Raw genomic sequence first — 17,881 nt, forward strand, 5'->3', positions numbered from 1 at the left:
AAAAATGTTGTTTACATTTTTTGCGGGAACTCATCGCAACTGATTTCCGGACAAGCTTCGCTGCATCGTAATCCATCCAATGTACCGGAAACCTTACTTTTTTTCTAAATAGTTGGCTGAAGACTGAGAAATATATTAAATGCAAGAATTTCAATCTAAATGTGTTGGCAAGATCTTCTGAAGGCAAAAATTTTGCCGATAATGCGTCGCCGTAGGTCTTTAAATCTTCGTTCACTCTCTGCACAGTGGGTTATTTCATACCTATCTAGTTATTGTTGAGGAAAGTGCTTGAGTGAGCCATGCAAATTAAGATTCTAAATTTCTAAGATTATTAAAGAAAATCACTGTGCAGCTCAGCAGCTGAGCAGCAGGTGGCTTACAATGCCTTCATCATGTATATATATATATATATATGGTTGACTTGAATGGATTCATTTGTTTCTAATTTGTGACAAAATAGAGCTTATGTAACTCTTAACTCTAATTTTGAAACAATTTCAGCTGTATTTAACCCTGATTACTAAAATGTCTGATAGTGAACCTGAAAGTTTTTCTTGTGAACATCAATCGTCAGACGATTCATCTTTTGGGTGAGTTTATACATGTAGGTATATATTCTATTTATGACATCTGATATTGATTCACAAAATCTAGATAAAAAAATTTTGAATTATAGTAATAGTTTAGCTTAGAGGATTTGAATTTATTTGTATTAATATAATAGTTTTATTGAGAGATAATTGAAGGGAATAAGATATCATATTCTGACCTAGTGACCTTGGCTGTTCAACATGTAAAACACTGCTACCTCAGAATATTTTTTGTTCATTTCACTGTCTGGATGCTCCTATGCACTGTTCCAAATAAGCTTTACAAAGTATACGGTATATATCTAAGTAAATAATCTTTTTTGCAGGTATGAAGAAGCTGAGTGGCTGGAGTATGTGAATGCTGATGGTTCCTTGCTCTACATTGAGTCTTACGTGTCAAGTACAGTGAGGGAGAAGCAGGCTCTTGCCATTAGAACATCTCGGGAGAAGAAGAACTCGGCTCTAAAAGCCGAACCTAAACCAGAGCTCAACAAGGAAAACCACAAGAAAGAAAGTTAGTTTAATATTGTTGAAACTGTGGGACTTAGCGCATAGCATGGAAAATTTTACTGATTGTCTAAGCCTTACCTTTCATTAGTTAGTAATCCTATTTGATGTAATAAAAAGCTGCTTTATTTCTCAAAATGCTCGTGGTAAATTTGTTAAATTTTTTATTTTTATAGTCCCCAGTTTTGAAATATGCTTTAATTATTGCATTTAGATTACTTTCCTTCAAATCAATGTTTATTGAAACCATGTTGCTTTTCAGACAAGCTTCTTGGTTTGCTGAGACGCCGTCCAAGCATCCGAGGCAAATCTGAGAAGTTGTCTTTGTCTGTACCCAAAACTCCTGCAAAGACAGAAGCTAGTAATGCTGATGTGGGGGCCAGCAGGAGAGGAGGAGCTGTCTCAAGCAAGGGTGACAAGCAGCGCAGTCAGTGCAGGAATAGAGATGCATCACCTGCACCTAAAGTTACTTTCAGGGACAACAGGAGTGGCGAGATGAGGACTGTTGCTCTTCATGTGAGTTCTGCTTCTGATGTTTCATTCAGCGCAACAGAAATTTCTCTTTAATTTCTATTAATTCAAAATTAGCATCTAACTTTTTTAAGTAGGTACCTACTAATTTATTAGGCTCTGTATTGAATATATATTCTACACTGTTGTATTTGCTATCATGATTGCCTGATTTAGTGTGTAATTACAAAATTAGCATACAATATAAATTGTATTCCTAATCATTCACATCCGCAAATATATTAACCTTCGCCCTTACCCCGCTATTGGTGCATGAAGGTGGTGAGTGTAGGTGATGGTCGTGGTGGGCTGTGTGAGGCCGTGCTGGGCGTGGTGGCGGGCAGGTTCAGTGAGCCTCCCACAGACCGCATCATGGTGGCGGGCATCCTGCCAGGCTCAGAGGCTCACACCACGCATGCCATCAAAATAGGTCAGCTGCACCCACCTGGTGGATATGATTTTAAAATCATGGTCTTCCCATTGAGCTGATTATTGTTGCATTGTCATGTATGATAAGCCACTCATGAGCTGGAAGACTGTGGAAACTGCCAAATAAATGTCATAAATTTTTGCCACGGTTCTTACTTTGGTGAGCTTTTTGTTTATTGTAGGTAATCAAGTTTCTGCACTTATTCATGTAAATAAATATGCTTGTAAGACTTGTAAATACAAATCATGGAATGCTCCATATGATGAACTTGATTGGATTTTCTCCCATTGAATCTGCCAATGATCGTTATTGATTCCCAGTTGGAAGTTTTTGTTCCCAAATGCTGTCATTGAATAAGCTTTGGGAACAAGCAACTGCAGTTAGCAGTAGAACCCCACTTGGGGGGAGGGGGAAAGATTTTAGACTTGCTTAATTTTTGTGGCAGTTTTTGGATGGACCGTGTGATGACGGCGAGCATTATAAATGTTCGTGCTAACCTTGTAGATGAGATAAAAACTATATTAACACGTTAATTGCGGTATGCACTGAATGCGCCATAGCCGAACTAAACGTGTTAACAAAAATATTTGCTACTTTTCTTTGCTTTGACTTTGATATTAAATTTAGTGTACGTTGTATGTTCTCCCTATTCTACTATGCATCACGCACTAGAAAATAAATTTTAATACTCTCTGTTGTCCAGGCGACTGGCTGAAAGCAATCAACAGACGAGAAGTAACCTGGAATAACATTGATGCCGTGCTGGGCGAGATACGAGTGAGTTCTGACAGATCAGGTACCGCGCTGACCTGTTATTTTTGTTGCTGTTATTTGGAGCTGCTAGATAAAATATTGATCTAGATAATTATGTATATCTAAGCTTCTTATAACAGTGATCTCTTTTTGAAGAGATTAAATTTGATGAGATACATTTTTTGCTCAAAAATTGATATTAGTACCTAGTATTTTATGCAAATAGTGACATCTGCTAGTGACTTTGCCGCATCAGTTGTTGGTGCCCCATAAATTTCCTATGCAGGTATTGCTATCATAATAAGGGATGGTATGAATGTGATGTTGTGTTGCAGGTGCCCTCAGTGGTGACGCTGGGGCTGCAGAAGTGTGCCTCCGAGACTCTCAGTGACCAGGACCACAGCAACAGGAAGGTGGGTGCTCACTTCTCCATTGATGTCCTGGTGGATAAAGTTACAAACGAAAAACAGAAGGGAGAGCAAATCAGATGAAACCCACATTCGTGGAGTAAATTAGATGGGTACCGTACTTAGTATGGGTTGGCAGAATTTTTTCCTTTAAGGAGGTTTCTTGAAGACCAGAGACTTTGTTTTATTGAAAATTTTCTTATGGGTTTTTTCAATGTATCGTACAATATTGTTAGTTTGTAATGGTTTTGCCAAAGAATCATCGACACAGAAATCTCAGAACTTTGATAGCCAAAACAGACCAAATAAAGAACCAGAGACTGACGCAAACGTCACAACCATCTACTACGAGAATCAAATGACCAGCCCTTATAAAGCAGATGAACGGATCCTTCAATCTATTGTCCGCAACAACATCGTGAACGTAACGTTTAATGAAATTAAACTACTGATTTATTTTGAAACAGGAAAATAAAGAATCTTGTAATAACATAACATAACATAACATAGTGATGTCGGCTCTGAAGTGTAGGCCTGATGTGGCCTGTCGCCGATTCTTTTCCATTTCGTGCCTTGTTCATAGATCTAAACTCGTGTCATTTGACCGGATCTTTTCATGACTGGCGATAGTTTGAAGAAATACTGTCAATGGGCCGGCCAGAACGGATGCTAATTCTTTGAGCAATCTGGGATGGAAGCCGTCTGGTCCACATGACTTGTTGGGATTTTGAGATTTTGAAGAATAACCCCTGCAAAAACGGGAGTTTTCCAAGAGACCAATGTAGTCTATAGATTTTCCGGCAATAGAGAAGGTTGTAGACTTCTCCCCAATATGGACTACACATATTGGGAAGGACTACATATGGACTACACATATATCTCACAACTACGACAATAAGCCGACGTCTCACGTGCCGCCTTCAATCTGGTGGACCAAGGAACCACCTGATGCAGGCCCACAACGAGACCATCACTCGTACGGTGCTGGAGGAGTGCACCAGCGTCGTCATGCGATGCCCCGACGCCAACGAAAAATATTGTTTGATATATTGAAAAAAAAACTAATAATAAAATTGTCAATAAAACAAATTCTCTGGTCTTCAATGAAACCTGATTAAATTAGATTATACAGGTACAGTACATAGATACAGAGATATTAAAACTAAAATTCCTCATTTACAGTTGAGCCTTTCTTTAGTGTTGGAAGCCATGGATCAACGATTTCGTCATTTTTAAAATAGTCAATTTATAATTTAAAAATCTATTAATGATAGCATTTTGGAATAAAATATGTGGTGGATATCTACTATGTTGGAATGAATATCAATGTAAAAATATTTTTATCAAATTATGATTTGCTAAATAACTTGCATGCAAACACAGCAATAAGAATGATCAGTTTGTAGTCATATAATCTGTGCTAATTTGTGATGCTTCAGCGCATCACGCAGACTCAGCTCGTGAAGCACATCACCGGACACAGCATTGCTGAGCTGAACAGCACGCGGGGCTCTGCCGCTCAGCACGTCAACGGCACAGCTCCTGGTGAGATGACGCGGCACCACTGCTGCCCCTATAATTATGCTGACACCCTCCTCCTGACAGCCTCCCTACCTGCATCCTGACGACCTCCCTACCTCCTCCTGACGACCTCCCTACCTCCTCCTGACGGTCTCCCTACCTCCTCCTGACGGTCTCCCTACCTCCTCCTGACGGTCTCCCTACCTCCTCCTGACGACCTCCTTATCAGCAGCTGACAGTACAGTGTACACCCAGGCTACCGGCAAATTTGTCGTGTTCAAAATGCTCTTGAGATTTTAATACAACTTTCAACTTACAAAACATTCCAAGTTACGAGTTTATGTACGTCATGAACTGCCCGACGATGTTATGTTTATCTCCTGTTTATGTTTATCTCCTGTTTATGTTTATCTCCTGATTGCAGTTGCGCTGCCGTACGATCTTGTGAAGGGCGCCCCTCCGCACGTGGCGCTGCTGCTGTCACTCACCGGTGTCACCGACAGCTCTCCCGAGGGCGCTGACATCAGGTCTCATTGCTGCCCGATCAATCTCGATTAATTGCCTGATTACTATTTCAATTTCTCCTATTTACCTATTAATTGGCATCATCTGTTGCCTGGTCTTTAACTTGAGCGTCTCAAAAGTGGATAGACACATTGCCTTTTTTAAAATTGTTTTTTTATTCTATTTATTATAATTTATTTCAAAGAAAACAGGGATTAGTTTCTATCATTTATTTCAGCGAGAAGTTTTAAAACATGACCATATATTTTTTCTTCCATCAAGCGTTTTTCACGTGAGCGATTCCTAGTATAATTTTTCCACTATCAAAGCGCCGTATCTTCTACATTAACTTTTTAACTACAACAAAATGAAAGAATTACAATTTTTGCATCTTTGAGAGTGTTATTTCACAAATTTATCCATTTGATTTTTGATTCCTAACATTCAAATTCCTTTAAACACTGATTAAAATTTTTTCTATAGTTCATGGTAAGATTTTACACATCCCTGCATCATGTTTTGTTGTTTGCTACTATACTGATAACGTGGCGTGCAGGTATCAGTTCCCCCATGGCAGCAGCCGCCTCCTCAGAGCCCGGGGAGTCTTCCTCACCCTCGCCCACACCCTCCACCACCACCCCACCAGGTACTGCACCACACCCCACCAGGACGTTCCCCGCTAGATACTGCAGCATTGTGTCAGTGACGATGTTTTTTTCATCCCGCCTCTCACATGAACGAGTATCAAGGGATTCTATCCTATAATAAACTCGTTACTTTCTTCTCTTGCAATGAAGCTTTTCATTGCTGAGCAGCAGCCGCGTGCAGCTGAGCGACGGTGAGGTCGTACACGTGGCCTACGGGCGGGAGGAGGACCTGGTGTGGATCATGGCCATGCCTCTGGCGTAGTGAGTCTTACTCTGGGTCATTGCCATGCCCTTGCAAAAGAAATAATTTTAATCACTTATTAAACCACCGTTAATTTGTAATGAATCGTTGCTTGAGTGACCTCACTTTAATGTGGCTGTGATTATTAAATCAAGAGAATATCTTCTCGTAATTTGCAAGGAGTTTGTTATCCACCACTAGCTTGTCCCCACTGTTGCATGCATCTAGTTTTAGGAATGTCCTAGTGTTAGTTTGCTCTAATTAAAATAATTAATGTTCTTGGATGTTGAAAGCTTGCGCATCTGATGTTGTGTGCTTATTGATCGTTTGTCATTTTGTATTTTTTGTGATGCCTTCAGCACTGAATTGAATATGCTTTACAGCTCGTATGTCCTGTCATTCACTGTAGTTTTCCTCCTAATGCTAAAGTTTTGATTTTGTTGTTTTGTAGTCTTCCTGTGATCATATATCCATGACCACTGCTCATACTTTCTGCTCATGCTCTCTACTCATGTCTACTGGTAAAGTCCTTTGCTCGTGTCCCCTGCCTTCGCCCATTTCCTCTGTCCCTTCTCCCATCCACTCCCCGCCCCCGGTCCACGCCCCCTGGCCCGGTGCCATCAGGTGCCCCCCTGACCCATAACCTGCCCCCGCAGCTGCAGCGAGCACGAGCTGCTCTGCCTCAGCCGGCGGGTCACCGACGACCTCTGCTTTGAGTTCGGGTCGCTGGCCAAGTGAGTGGCGCTAATCTCCGAAGGAGGATGGTTAATCAGGCCTCATTAATGCCTCATTAGTCTTCAAGCCTTCGCATATACATCAACTATTGTCATTGCTATTTATTTTTTAAGGCCTTGTAACGAGATCTGTCGTCAGAAAACACATGACTTAGCAACACTTCCATGCCATCATTACCCCTTGATAGGCTTCGTGCCCCCTTAACGCACTCCTTTACTGCTATTAGTTGTCTTAGTCTATGTTTCATGTACTTCTCTAAATGTTGAATCATTGCTTGCATAATGCTGTTTCTCTTTGTTTTGGCTGGACCCTGGATCACATCTTTTTTCTTACCCACTAAATTATATTTCTAAAACCTGTTTACATTTTGCGTCATCCGTACATTGAATAATAAGATTTGTTTGGGCGAGTTCAATATGTTCTCTTTTCGATTCAATATGGTTCTCTGTGAATGTTACGAAGTTACGAACATATTATAGATAATTGCTATTTTAAAGTTCACTATGAACTCGTTTACAGTTTTAAAGTTACAGACCATCTCTCAATAAGCCTTTGATTCACATTCAGACCGTCTCTCAATAAGCCTTTGATTAACAACCACTATTGTCTTCATTGTAATCTTGCAATGTAGTAGATTTTCCGACCGTGTCACACAGTCTTCTCTTAAGCCCATTACTTGCATGCTTGCTGCTTCGTTTATTACAAACCTAACTCGTATTTTGCTCTTGTATGTTTCTATATGAACACATAATTTTTTTATTGTGTTTGCGGTTAGAATAATTCCCTAGAGTATAAACTGCTTGCGTTTACAACAAAGTATTTAATGGATGTGTATTTAATGCTGTAAAGGACGTAAATCTTGTGGACATTTTAAGGTTACATGATGATTGTGAAATGATTTTTACGTGTGGGAGATTAATTACATGTATGAATTTAAATTTATTTATTTTACAGCAAGGATTGAAGCTGTTCTAGAGTTGATAAGTAAACACTTAGTGCCCTTGGGTGCTGGGAAGCCTTAGCAAATGCATGTCAGAGAAATGTAATGAGCGAGTCAATAGAATATTGGCCCAGGAAAATATGCGACCAAGAATGAGCCGTGCTTTAGAGATTTATTGTTGTGAATTAACTCATTCCCTTGTTCATTAATTTGGGTTCGGTTGTTCATCTCACCCCGACTGCCATTGTATCTGCTATGCCGACTATGCCATTGTATTGCTTACGGCAATTATTCGATGTTAATCACCGGCCACCGCGCAGGTCGGCGGGCGACGCCTCCCAACACGGCTACGTCGACCACCTCATGGGGAAGGTCTTCTGCAGTCTCTTGCACGCCCCTGAACACAGGGCTCTTCTCCACCCCGCCTTCCGTTTGCCCTCCACCTCCCTCCCCACCACGCACTACCTTCACCCCCATAACTACATCCCCACCTCCACCGCCAGGCTCCCCAAGCTCGACTCCTACTTCAGAAGCATGTGAGAATTCTTTTTGCAATATAACATCTACAATGGATTACTTAGCCCTGATATTTTTGCTATGTTGTGTTGCGGGACACAATTTGATATTAATAGTATACGTTCGATGCTAGACAATCTATTATGCAATATGCGTCCATAGCATCTTTGTGACCTCTTCAATTCATGGTCTGTTTTTCTCATCTTAGCATTTGCAGTAACATCAACTGTCTAATAAATATTCTTTTCATGGAAAGATCGGTTATTTAGTTATTAAATTTCAATGAGCAACACCACATCAATCATAGAATGGTGGTTAGGCAGTACCTAACTGTTAACTCAATTGAAGTGTCTCTGTAACGAGTAACTCGGGTAGGCAGGCGACTTGAAAACCAAACTTCATTCACCACTGAAGAAGTCCTTGAATTACTATGGTGTAAATAATTACGACAATAGCGATAGCTGTCATGAGGTCGTAACTAAACGCTGCTAACTGCTACGATGACAGGGCGGAGGGCAGCGCCCCTGAAGGCACAGTGAGCAGCAGCGGCGCGTGGGCGGTGCTGGGGGCGCCTCCGTGGGTGCTGCTGCAGGACGGCGGGGGCGGCGTCAGGGCGGAGGTCGACAGCTGCCTCAGCGAACTCGAGGCCGGTGACTTCGGGGACTCTGACGCAGAGTGTGATGAGTGCAGCAGCCTTCTGCACCACATACATGGCTGTGCACTGCTGTACAAGGTGACGAGTGCAGCAGCCTTCTGCACCACAAACACTGCTGTACAAGGTGTAGCAGCATCCGTTGCCCCGTATTACAGTTGCCTCCAGCGCTGGCCGCATTCAATCTATGCTTTCTGAAGAGTTTTGTTGAGTACACACGTTCAGTTGAATGATAGTACACACGTTCAACACACGTTCAACACTCAACACACCTCAACTGAACGTGTGTTGAGTACACACGTTCAGTTGAGGTTTTACCTGAAAAAAAAAACTTCATTTACATGACGCTTGACGCTTCCCAATTAATGGTAACTCTAATAGACAACTCTTCAGATACGAATATCTATCACGATGGTAATTATCAGCTCCTGAGGTACGAATCTCATTGTTGAATGCTAATGTACGCAAAGATGAATGTTAATGTATTCTTATTTCTTATATACGAAGAACTAACACCTGATGTTGTGGGCAGGGTCACGTGGTGTGTTCCCACCTACCGCCGCCATGTCTGGATGCCGTGTATGGCTACGCTCGTCTGCACGGCCTCCTGTCGCTGACGGCGGTCGAGGCAGTCAGTCAGCTCATCGCATACAGGAGCGTTTGTCTGCCCCTGCAGGAGGGTCCTGACGATCCTGCGTCGCTGCTGCTCGTTGCCATGGTGCGGTGATGCCTCACTAAAAATATTATGTCGGGAAATTCCATGCTTCAAGAAAGAAATGATGTCGGGAAATTCCACGTTTAATTGTTAAGGAAATGAGCTGCTCTGAGTTTCACGTCTCCTCCAGCCGTGGCGGTTGATCAATATGAGAATAGTCATTATCTTGAACTGTCTCGCCGATGATTATTTATGTAATCAAATAGAAAATGAAATAGGAATAAACTGTGAATCTAAGTAAGGCTTTTAATGAAATAATCATTGCGAGTTATTGCTTTCTATTATTAGAGCATTGCAAAACTCGGCTACATCGGTGAAGTGTTCATGCTGTCATTTGGCCGCCTTATTTTGACTTTATGAAACCACCTTATCATTAGGCTGGGCTATAACAAAGTCAATTATTATAAGGACTCGTCTAATCAAGTATGATCATTTGGTCACGTCTGTGAAAGAATTAATTTTATTTTTTTATTGTTTAAATTTAGTATTAGGATAGAATCGGGTCTTGCTCATTATTTGTCTGCCTTCGCTGCTAATCGTAATCTCATGTTAGCTTCCTCGATGATTCATACTGTAAAATTAAGACTGTCATAATTTTTTGTGCGTCTTGTCATTTCAATAACTTGACTCATTATTTTGTGCTGCAGAACCACATGATGATCGCCCTGGTGCTGGACGATTCTGAGCCTCAGAGGTGAGCCCCTCTCGCCACTCTGCCGTGGCAAACTATATCCTTTTTGTGTTGAGTTATGAAGGATATTATCTTATGAATGATATGAAGACGTCGCTTCCGCTAAGGTCTTTGATCTCATTATACACATACACTCACAGTTTGGAATCGTAGAGCTAAAAATGTTTAGCTTGATGCTATGTTGCCATAAAATTTATTAACTTTCTGTCATGTAAAGACAATTTTTTTAAACGCTAAATATGATTCCAAGGGAAGGGCCATATAGAGGAGGCCCGGACCCGCTGCTGGTGGATCAGGTGGAGGCGACGCTGTTCCACCTGCACAGCCTCCACGTGCCCGCCCTCTGTCAGGAGAGGTGCGTCCCTTGCCCTGCCACTACTATAATGTGTTCTATGTGTTCTACAAATGCTTCAGCTTTCTAAAAATGCAAAGTTTTGGTGAAAATGTGAGCTCGTAACTTAATTAATCGTAGGCACTTCATAAGCGAAACCTTGTTTATTCACCTCTTTATTAATTTTATAATTAAATTGAAACGACGGCACTTTCTATGCCCGCATGAAATTTTTAGGTTGTGACTATACTATTGTTCGGTTTACATCTCACCTGAATGTTACTGCATCCAAATTTACTTCAAAGAACATCATTTGAATCAAAATTCAATTCTATATTCATGCGTCAATATGTTAAAATTGTGTTGTGCACCAAAATTTGCTTCTTTTTAGCGCATTTTCTCATATATGAAAAAAATGCACTATTGCGCTCACCATGTCCGTCTGTCCGTCCGTCTGTCTGACCGTCTGTCTGACCGTCTGTCTGTCCGCCTGTTTGTCCGTCCGTGACTTCAAGTTTTCGTCGACGAGAAAATGCGCTCTCTGTCACTCACTGCAGTGAGTACTGAGTTATATTTTTGTTTCTTTTGTGCTTCTATAGTTTCGTGGGACGTGTTGACAATTTTAAACCTGAGCCGAGATTTCTTCACGCCCATTTTATGCTATTCGTTCAAAGGAACAAATCTCTAAGTGCTTCATTCTTAAGTGTCTCAAGAATTATGTGATGCGACGCCCATTTCAGAGTGAACAAGAGAGAGCGGGGAGCCAGTTAACTCGTGCTCATAGAGATGGGCTTGCACTCAACTATACAGGCCACGTCATGCAAAGTTACACGCATCTTATTCTCCATAATAATAATAGTGTTAATGGCTTGTATTTGTGCAGCCTGTCACGCGGCGGCACTGTAAAGTTACGCGCATCTTATGCTCCATAATAATAATGTTAATGGCTTGTATTTGTGCAGCCTGTCACGCGGCGGCCCTGTAAAGTTACACGCATCTTATTCTCCATAATAATAATGTTAATGGCTTGTATTTGTGCAGCCTGTCACGCGGCGGCCCTGAGGTGGTGAGCGCAGACGAGCGCTACGCGGCGCTGACGGGCGCCGGGCGCAAGGGCGGCAGCGGCGACGGCGGCCGTCACGCTCAGGGCAACGACGCGCCCACGGGTGACTGCTGCTCGCCGATTTATTTACGCGCTCTATTATTTTTGTTTTGGTGCAGAAATTTTTAGTTCGGATGTACGATTTCAATTACAACTTCTTCATGAAGAGTAAAAAAGTTAAAGTCGCCATCGAGAAATGTAAACGTGCCCTAAAATCAAGTATAATCATAGAGCCTTAATTAGCAGTTCAAACATTTAGTTGTCTAACGTTTGGCCCTAATCTTAGGTTTCAGAAGCAAATTTTCTCTGAGAATATTGAAGAGTAAAGCAAATGTTCCCTGATTGTTGCATATGACTTGGATGTTCACTGGTATAGAATTTTATCATCGATTTTTATCCTTAATCTGAGTTGACGAGAGTGATAGTCAACTTATTCTAGTCGTCTGTTGTAATACTTTTTCTTTAGCCAAGTAAATTCCATTCTAGCGTGAAATCCTTGCGCCCTAGACTTTATGTTCTGTGAATATTTGCTTGGAGATTTCATTTGTCGCGCAGCGCTGCCGGCCGCGTCGCTGGTGCCCGACGTGCCGTCCATCCTGAAGCAGCGGCCGCCTGCTGACGGCGACGCTGAGGGCGACGATGAGTTCCTGTACCAGCCGCCCCCAGGGCAGCTCGTCGGTGAGGAGGACGAGGACGACGAGACCAGCGTCGAGGACGTGGCCGAAGGATCTCAGTGGCGCCTCTGGCGGGTGGGTGTGATTATTCCCGAGTACTTGGGTGCATCTCAGTTAATACCGTACAGACATTATAAAGGGTAAGATTAAGGAGAAGTGTAACTTTTATGTACAGGTTGAATTACAGGCAGGTTGTTGTAATTATTTCCATGACTCTTCATTTTCAGGGCAGCACTCCTCCCCCCAGCCTGCGGGGCTCTGACCCCGACAGCCCCACAACGTTGTGCCAGCTGCCGGTCTCCACCATCAGGTAATTTAACCGTTTAACAATTATTACCATTTATAATAATTTATTACGATTGCATTTAGTATGACTAGGTCAGTGGTTCCCAAACTTTTTCAGGCTGGCGCCCCCTTTGGCTCCCTGAAAATTTCAAGCGCCCCCCACAGACACATATAATCTCATGCGCCTCTTTCTATAAAATTTAGTACGCTGCAATTTTAAAAGATATAGGTTAAACACGAATGTGTATTTCACAAATAGAGCCCATTTTAGCGAACCAATATGTTTTTCAGCTGTTTTAACTGTTTCAGCACTAGAAACCTAGGACGTCTCGGGCCAATTTACGGCCCGGACTCGTGGCCAGTCTCACGACCAATTTCCAAATTCAATTATCAAGTAATATCAACGAAACTAATGAACGCAGCTCAATAAAACTTGGAACATGTAATCATCAGAACTTAACGGTGATGTTTAGCTTACGAAAATTTTTAAAATATCACCTTCATTCGTGAGTTATATTGCGATACAGGCCGAAATTCGCAGTGATCAAAGAATTTCTTCCAAACTACCTAACAGATTTGAACGAAATTTTGAATATACATTCCTAACTATCAAATGGTGTTTTTTAGATTAAAAAATTTTTTGATTTTACCGATGTTTGCGAGATTTATTTCATTTCACCGTCATTCTTGATTTCACTCTTCCTTATTCGCTTTCGTTCGCAAGTTATACAGATATAGGTAGGAAGAACGACGGCTTTTCTAACGGCTGGTTTAACCAAGAGCCGTTTACGTATAGCCGTATAACTAGCAAACGAAGGCAAAACGAAAAAATTGTAACGAGCTAAACATCTCCGTTGCTGAGGTTAGGTATTAAAATACTAAATTTCGTTCAAATCCGTTCAGTAGTTTGGAAGAAATTTCTTTATGAGTGCGAATTTAAGCACGTATTGCTGTTTAAATCACGAATGAAACTCGCCAACGAAGGCACAATCGAAAAAAATTTTCACGAGCTAAACATCACCGTTCGGTAGTTAGGACTGTAAATTCAAAATTTCGTTCGAATCTGTTCAGTAGTTTGGAAGAAATTCCTTGATCAATGTGAATTTTGCCCCGTATTGACATATAACTATGGCAAAAACAATTGAATGCAAAAATTCAAAAAAATTTCGCGAGCTTTAAATTACTGTAAGGTCCTAATGAATACGTGTACCAAGTTTCATCGAGTTAAGTTCATTAGTTTGAGAGATATTCCTTGTTCATTGACTTTGGAAATTGGCCGTGAGATCGGCCGCGAGTCCGGCCGTTAATTGGTCGGTAACGTAAACCCAGGAGAGGTTAAAAAAATATAACTCGGTACTCACTGCAGTGAGTGACAGAGAGCGCATTTACTCGTCGACGAAAACGTGAAGTCACGGACGGACAGACAGGCGGACAGACAGACGGACGGACATCGCGAGCACAATACTGCATTTTTTCCATAAATGAGAAAATGCGCTAAAAACAGACCTGGGTGAAAAAACCACCACTGGGAGTCATGTGCTGCACGTGTTGTGTAGAAATCGTCAAACAAACGTTCGAACTTCTGACTTCGACTTTGGACTGCCGCCCCTCCATCGCCCCTCTATCGCCCCCCTATCACCCTCTTCTTCTTTACCGCCCCCCAAAATCTTTCCATCGCCCCTAGGGGGGCGATATCGCCCACTTTGGGAACATGCTGCACTCCGCCCTCTTCTGCGTGGTGAGTGCACCTGCATCAGGTGCTGCACTCCGCCCTCTTCTGCGTGGTGAGTGCACCTGCATCAGGTGCAGGTGCACTGGTACCGACGCTGCACCTGCATCGTTATTTCTTCAGAGGATCATGTACAATGTCCGGCCCTTATATGTCCTGCTTGTCTTATGTTCTGGCCTCCTTGAATGATTCTACTGAGGAGACCTTATAAAAGGTTTCAGTTACTTTCGCCGAACATTTTCTGAGCAATGTAAGAGATAATTTATGCTGAGATAATTAGTTCTTTGCTTTTATTATTTTATTTGTCAAGTTTTAATCTTGGACACAAGTCAATATAATGATCGTTATTTGGCTTCTATATGTAGTAATTGAGAAACAAACTTGAACACGTCGTCTGATAACTCCTTGATGAGTTCTAATGATTTTTATGACCGTTAATTTCCGGGGAATATCGAGATGGTTAGAAAACAGCGCTTGTTGATCAGTGCCACTCAGTCTTTGATTCACTGCATGGTGTTTGATCTGAAATAATTGCTGCGTTCATTCAGATGGAAGAAGGCGCCGAAGAAGGAGCAAGGGAACACGGGATGCTTTTTTCTTGTAGTCCAGGAGACGATGTCGCTACCTCCTCCCTTGGCGGCAGCAAGAGGCGCACTGCCGCTCCCGTCTTCAACTACTGGGTCGTTGGGTGAGAGTTGCGAGGATTTTCTATCGAAATTTTCTAGTCTTCGGGTCTATGGATTAGCGAAGGAAAATGTTTCACTAGAAGTTTGTTGGTTCATTTGTTTGAATGCATTTAAACTTTTAGGACTTGTTGAACTTTTATACGACGAGTTAATTATTTTTGCGTTCTAAACCTGAGTTTAGATTTTGAAATTTACCTTATTCTACTTAACACCAGTAGTTGTATAAGATGTTGAAGTTTGTGTGTAAAACTTCATTAAATTTTATTAGAAACTTATAGGGTATTAGACTAGCTTAAAACTATCTTGGATCCAGTTATAAACTTGTTGGACACTAGTTTGCCACTCCCTTGACGCTCGCTTACCGCCTGTACGACTACTCTCCCACTATAAAGTACTCCTAGAATAAGACAAGACCGCGACCCATGCCACAGTACTTGTGATGACGTGAACGTCGTAAAGTATTCCTAGAATAAGACAAGACCGCGACCCATGCCACAGTACTTGTGATGACGTGAATGTCGTAAAGTATTCCTAGAATAAGACAAGACCGCGACCCATGCCACAGTGCTTGTGATGACGCGTACTGGTGCCGTCCACAGGCGCGTGCTGGGCGGTGGCCGCGAGGTCTACGTCTGCTACCACGAAGACGTCCCGCAGAACCTGCATGAGATGGCCACCAGGCTCAGCCTCGGCGCCGCGACCTAGCTGCATTATGGACTTTTCCGCTACTTGTTCTTCATGAAATTTGATATATATTTCTTATTTGTAAAGAATAATTCCAAAGTTAAGAAATGTATCTTCTGTGTATGCGCAACTCGGCCGCTATTTGCAGCTTTTAGTGATAGTTTCCAGTGCATTATAAAGCTTGAAATTAATGTAATTGAGCAATTTGACTGGAGTGATCTTGGACACTCTAATCTGATATTGTTATAATATAACTCCTTTGCTGCTGTTAACGTATTGTTGTATTTATAATGTTGTTAGTTTAGTACTTTATTTATGCCATAACTGTTAAATGGACCTGAATCATGATTGCAATACTCTATTATTTACGTATAAATAATTACTAATTTTATACTTATAGCATTCTACCAAGTTATGAGGCAATTTGATCTTATGAAAGTTGTGAAGTTGCGACTGTAAGATGGGGCTTCTAAATGGGATTATAAATACACTGGTTTGAAATAATTTTATTTTTCACGAACCCTAATTACATTTATATGTGGGATATGAGTTTCATTCACATTTGAAAACTTTTATATTTTATAGTAGCCAACGAACCGTTACAACATGCCACTGGCGATTCATAATTTACTCATAAGCTTGTCATCAATCATTGATCACCTGCTGTCGCGGTCTTGGAGGAACTAGGCTCCTGCACTTCGTCTCATCTAAAAATCCAGCGTCTCGGAACAGGAGGAGTTCGTGCCGCGTGAAGTGTCTGCGATTGTTAAGCCACGGGTAACTGGCTGATGGATCGAACTCCTTCTCATGCTACCCAACTCAATGAACGCACAAGCAGTGGACATAAAGTGCCTGTTATAGTGAGCAAGTAGCGTCTTGTGGGGGATTATTTCTTGGCTAGGAAGAACAACGCCCGAAACGAGAAAGGGTATTGTGGTATCAAAATCTTGAAGGATTAGTGGTTGAGTCTTGGCTAAATAGAATATAGGAAATAAAAAGTTGTATTGAGGACAAATTACAGAGAAAAAGAATTGGAGATCCCGTCTTAGGGAGAAAGTGGGAAACGAGAAGTTGGCTTCAATACCAATGGTTGTGGGAGAAGTAATGGTAATTCAGTGAAGGTTGAGAGAAGCTGGAGAGCAGAATGTTCGAGGCTTTACGACAAATTGTGGAGTGAGATGAGTGAGTAATTAAAAGTCTGCGGACATTTTCTGAAGAAATAAGTGACATTCACTATATAATGAAAATTTCAATTTATACATTTCAAACACGTGATTTCTAACCATATATGTCAATAATTTAAGGACGAGGTGAACCGTCGCCGTAATTTTGCATACCAAATAATTTTGTTGAAAGCTGTCGACTATTTTTACCACGTTTTTCTTAGCTCGCTTTCGTGACCGTCTGTCTGTCTGTCTGTTTGTGATGATCAAATCTTGCAATAGATATTTCACCAACTTTCCCGCTAGCTAGCGCTCTGAAACTTTTAGGGAAGCTCAGCTCCCGATGACAATACAATAATCAATAATTTGTTGCGCGTTTCCAGGCGTATTTATTCAATGAAATGTCGACCGAGAAATTGTGGACGCCGCTGCCGCGTTGACGCGGTGCGCCGCCGATGTTGTGTTGGCGAGCAAAGCCTGGCTTAAATACAAGACCATTTCAGGACCCGCTTGCCTAACTAATATTATCATCAGTTAGCGCCGTTCGTTCATTGCTAGTTTTCTCGTATTTTAATGTCTTTCATTACCGAACCTTTCTTTATTACAGCCACGCCCCCAAATAAATACGGGAACAACAATGTATCCCCTCGAATACAATTTTCTACAGAACTTCGAAAAGAATTTTCTTTCGTGCATTTGCGTGGCCAACTGAAATAAAATGAATATTATGTAGGATGGCTGACCTTTGTGCAGTAGTTATAAACTCTAAAGGAACTCACAAGCAGGGGTTGGGAACCTTTAATGCACGTCATCCTCGGGAGGATATTCGTGTTTAGACTGCGTATATCGATGATACGCTGCGTATCAT

The 17,881-nt window shown here is 41.6% G+C and overlaps 1 protein-coding gene across 1 annotated transcript; it reads left to right on the forward strand.

Moving 5' to 3' along the window:
- Nucleotides 1–428: 428 nt before the first annotated feature.
- Nucleotides 429–16,394, forward strand: LOC108680725 (protein inturned). The gene is made up of 22 exons (XM_047881324.1): nucleotides 429–590; nucleotides 917–1,104; nucleotides 1,360–1,613; nucleotides 1,887–2,037; nucleotides 2,741–2,814; nucleotides 3,126–3,203; nucleotides 4,637–4,742; nucleotides 5,143–5,245; nucleotides 5,779–5,868; nucleotides 6,038–6,130; nucleotides 6,767–6,844; nucleotides 8,106–8,321; nucleotides 8,809–9,034; nucleotides 9,486–9,671; nucleotides 10,316–10,362; nucleotides 10,610–10,714; nucleotides 11,732–11,856; nucleotides 12,348–12,541; nucleotides 12,694–12,776; nucleotides 14,444–14,489; nucleotides 15,029–15,168; nucleotides 15,766–16,394. The coding sequence occupies exons 1-22, from the start codon at nucleotides 526–528 to the stop codon at nucleotides 15,869–15,871; spliced, it is 2,754 nt and encodes a 917-aa protein (XP_047737280.1). The 5' UTR covers nucleotides 429–525; the 3' UTR covers nucleotides 15,872–16,394.
- Nucleotides 16,395–17,881: the final 1,487 nt, after the last annotated feature.

This window comes from Hyalella azteca, unplaced genomic scaffold, assembly GCF_000764305.2.
Source record: "Hyalella azteca isolate HAZT.00-mixed unplaced genomic scaffold, Hazt_2.0.2 contig7632, whole genome shotgun sequence".
In the NCBI taxonomy this organism is placed as follows: domain Eukaryota; kingdom Metazoa; phylum Arthropoda; class Malacostraca; order Amphipoda; family Hyalellidae; genus Hyalella; species Hyalella azteca.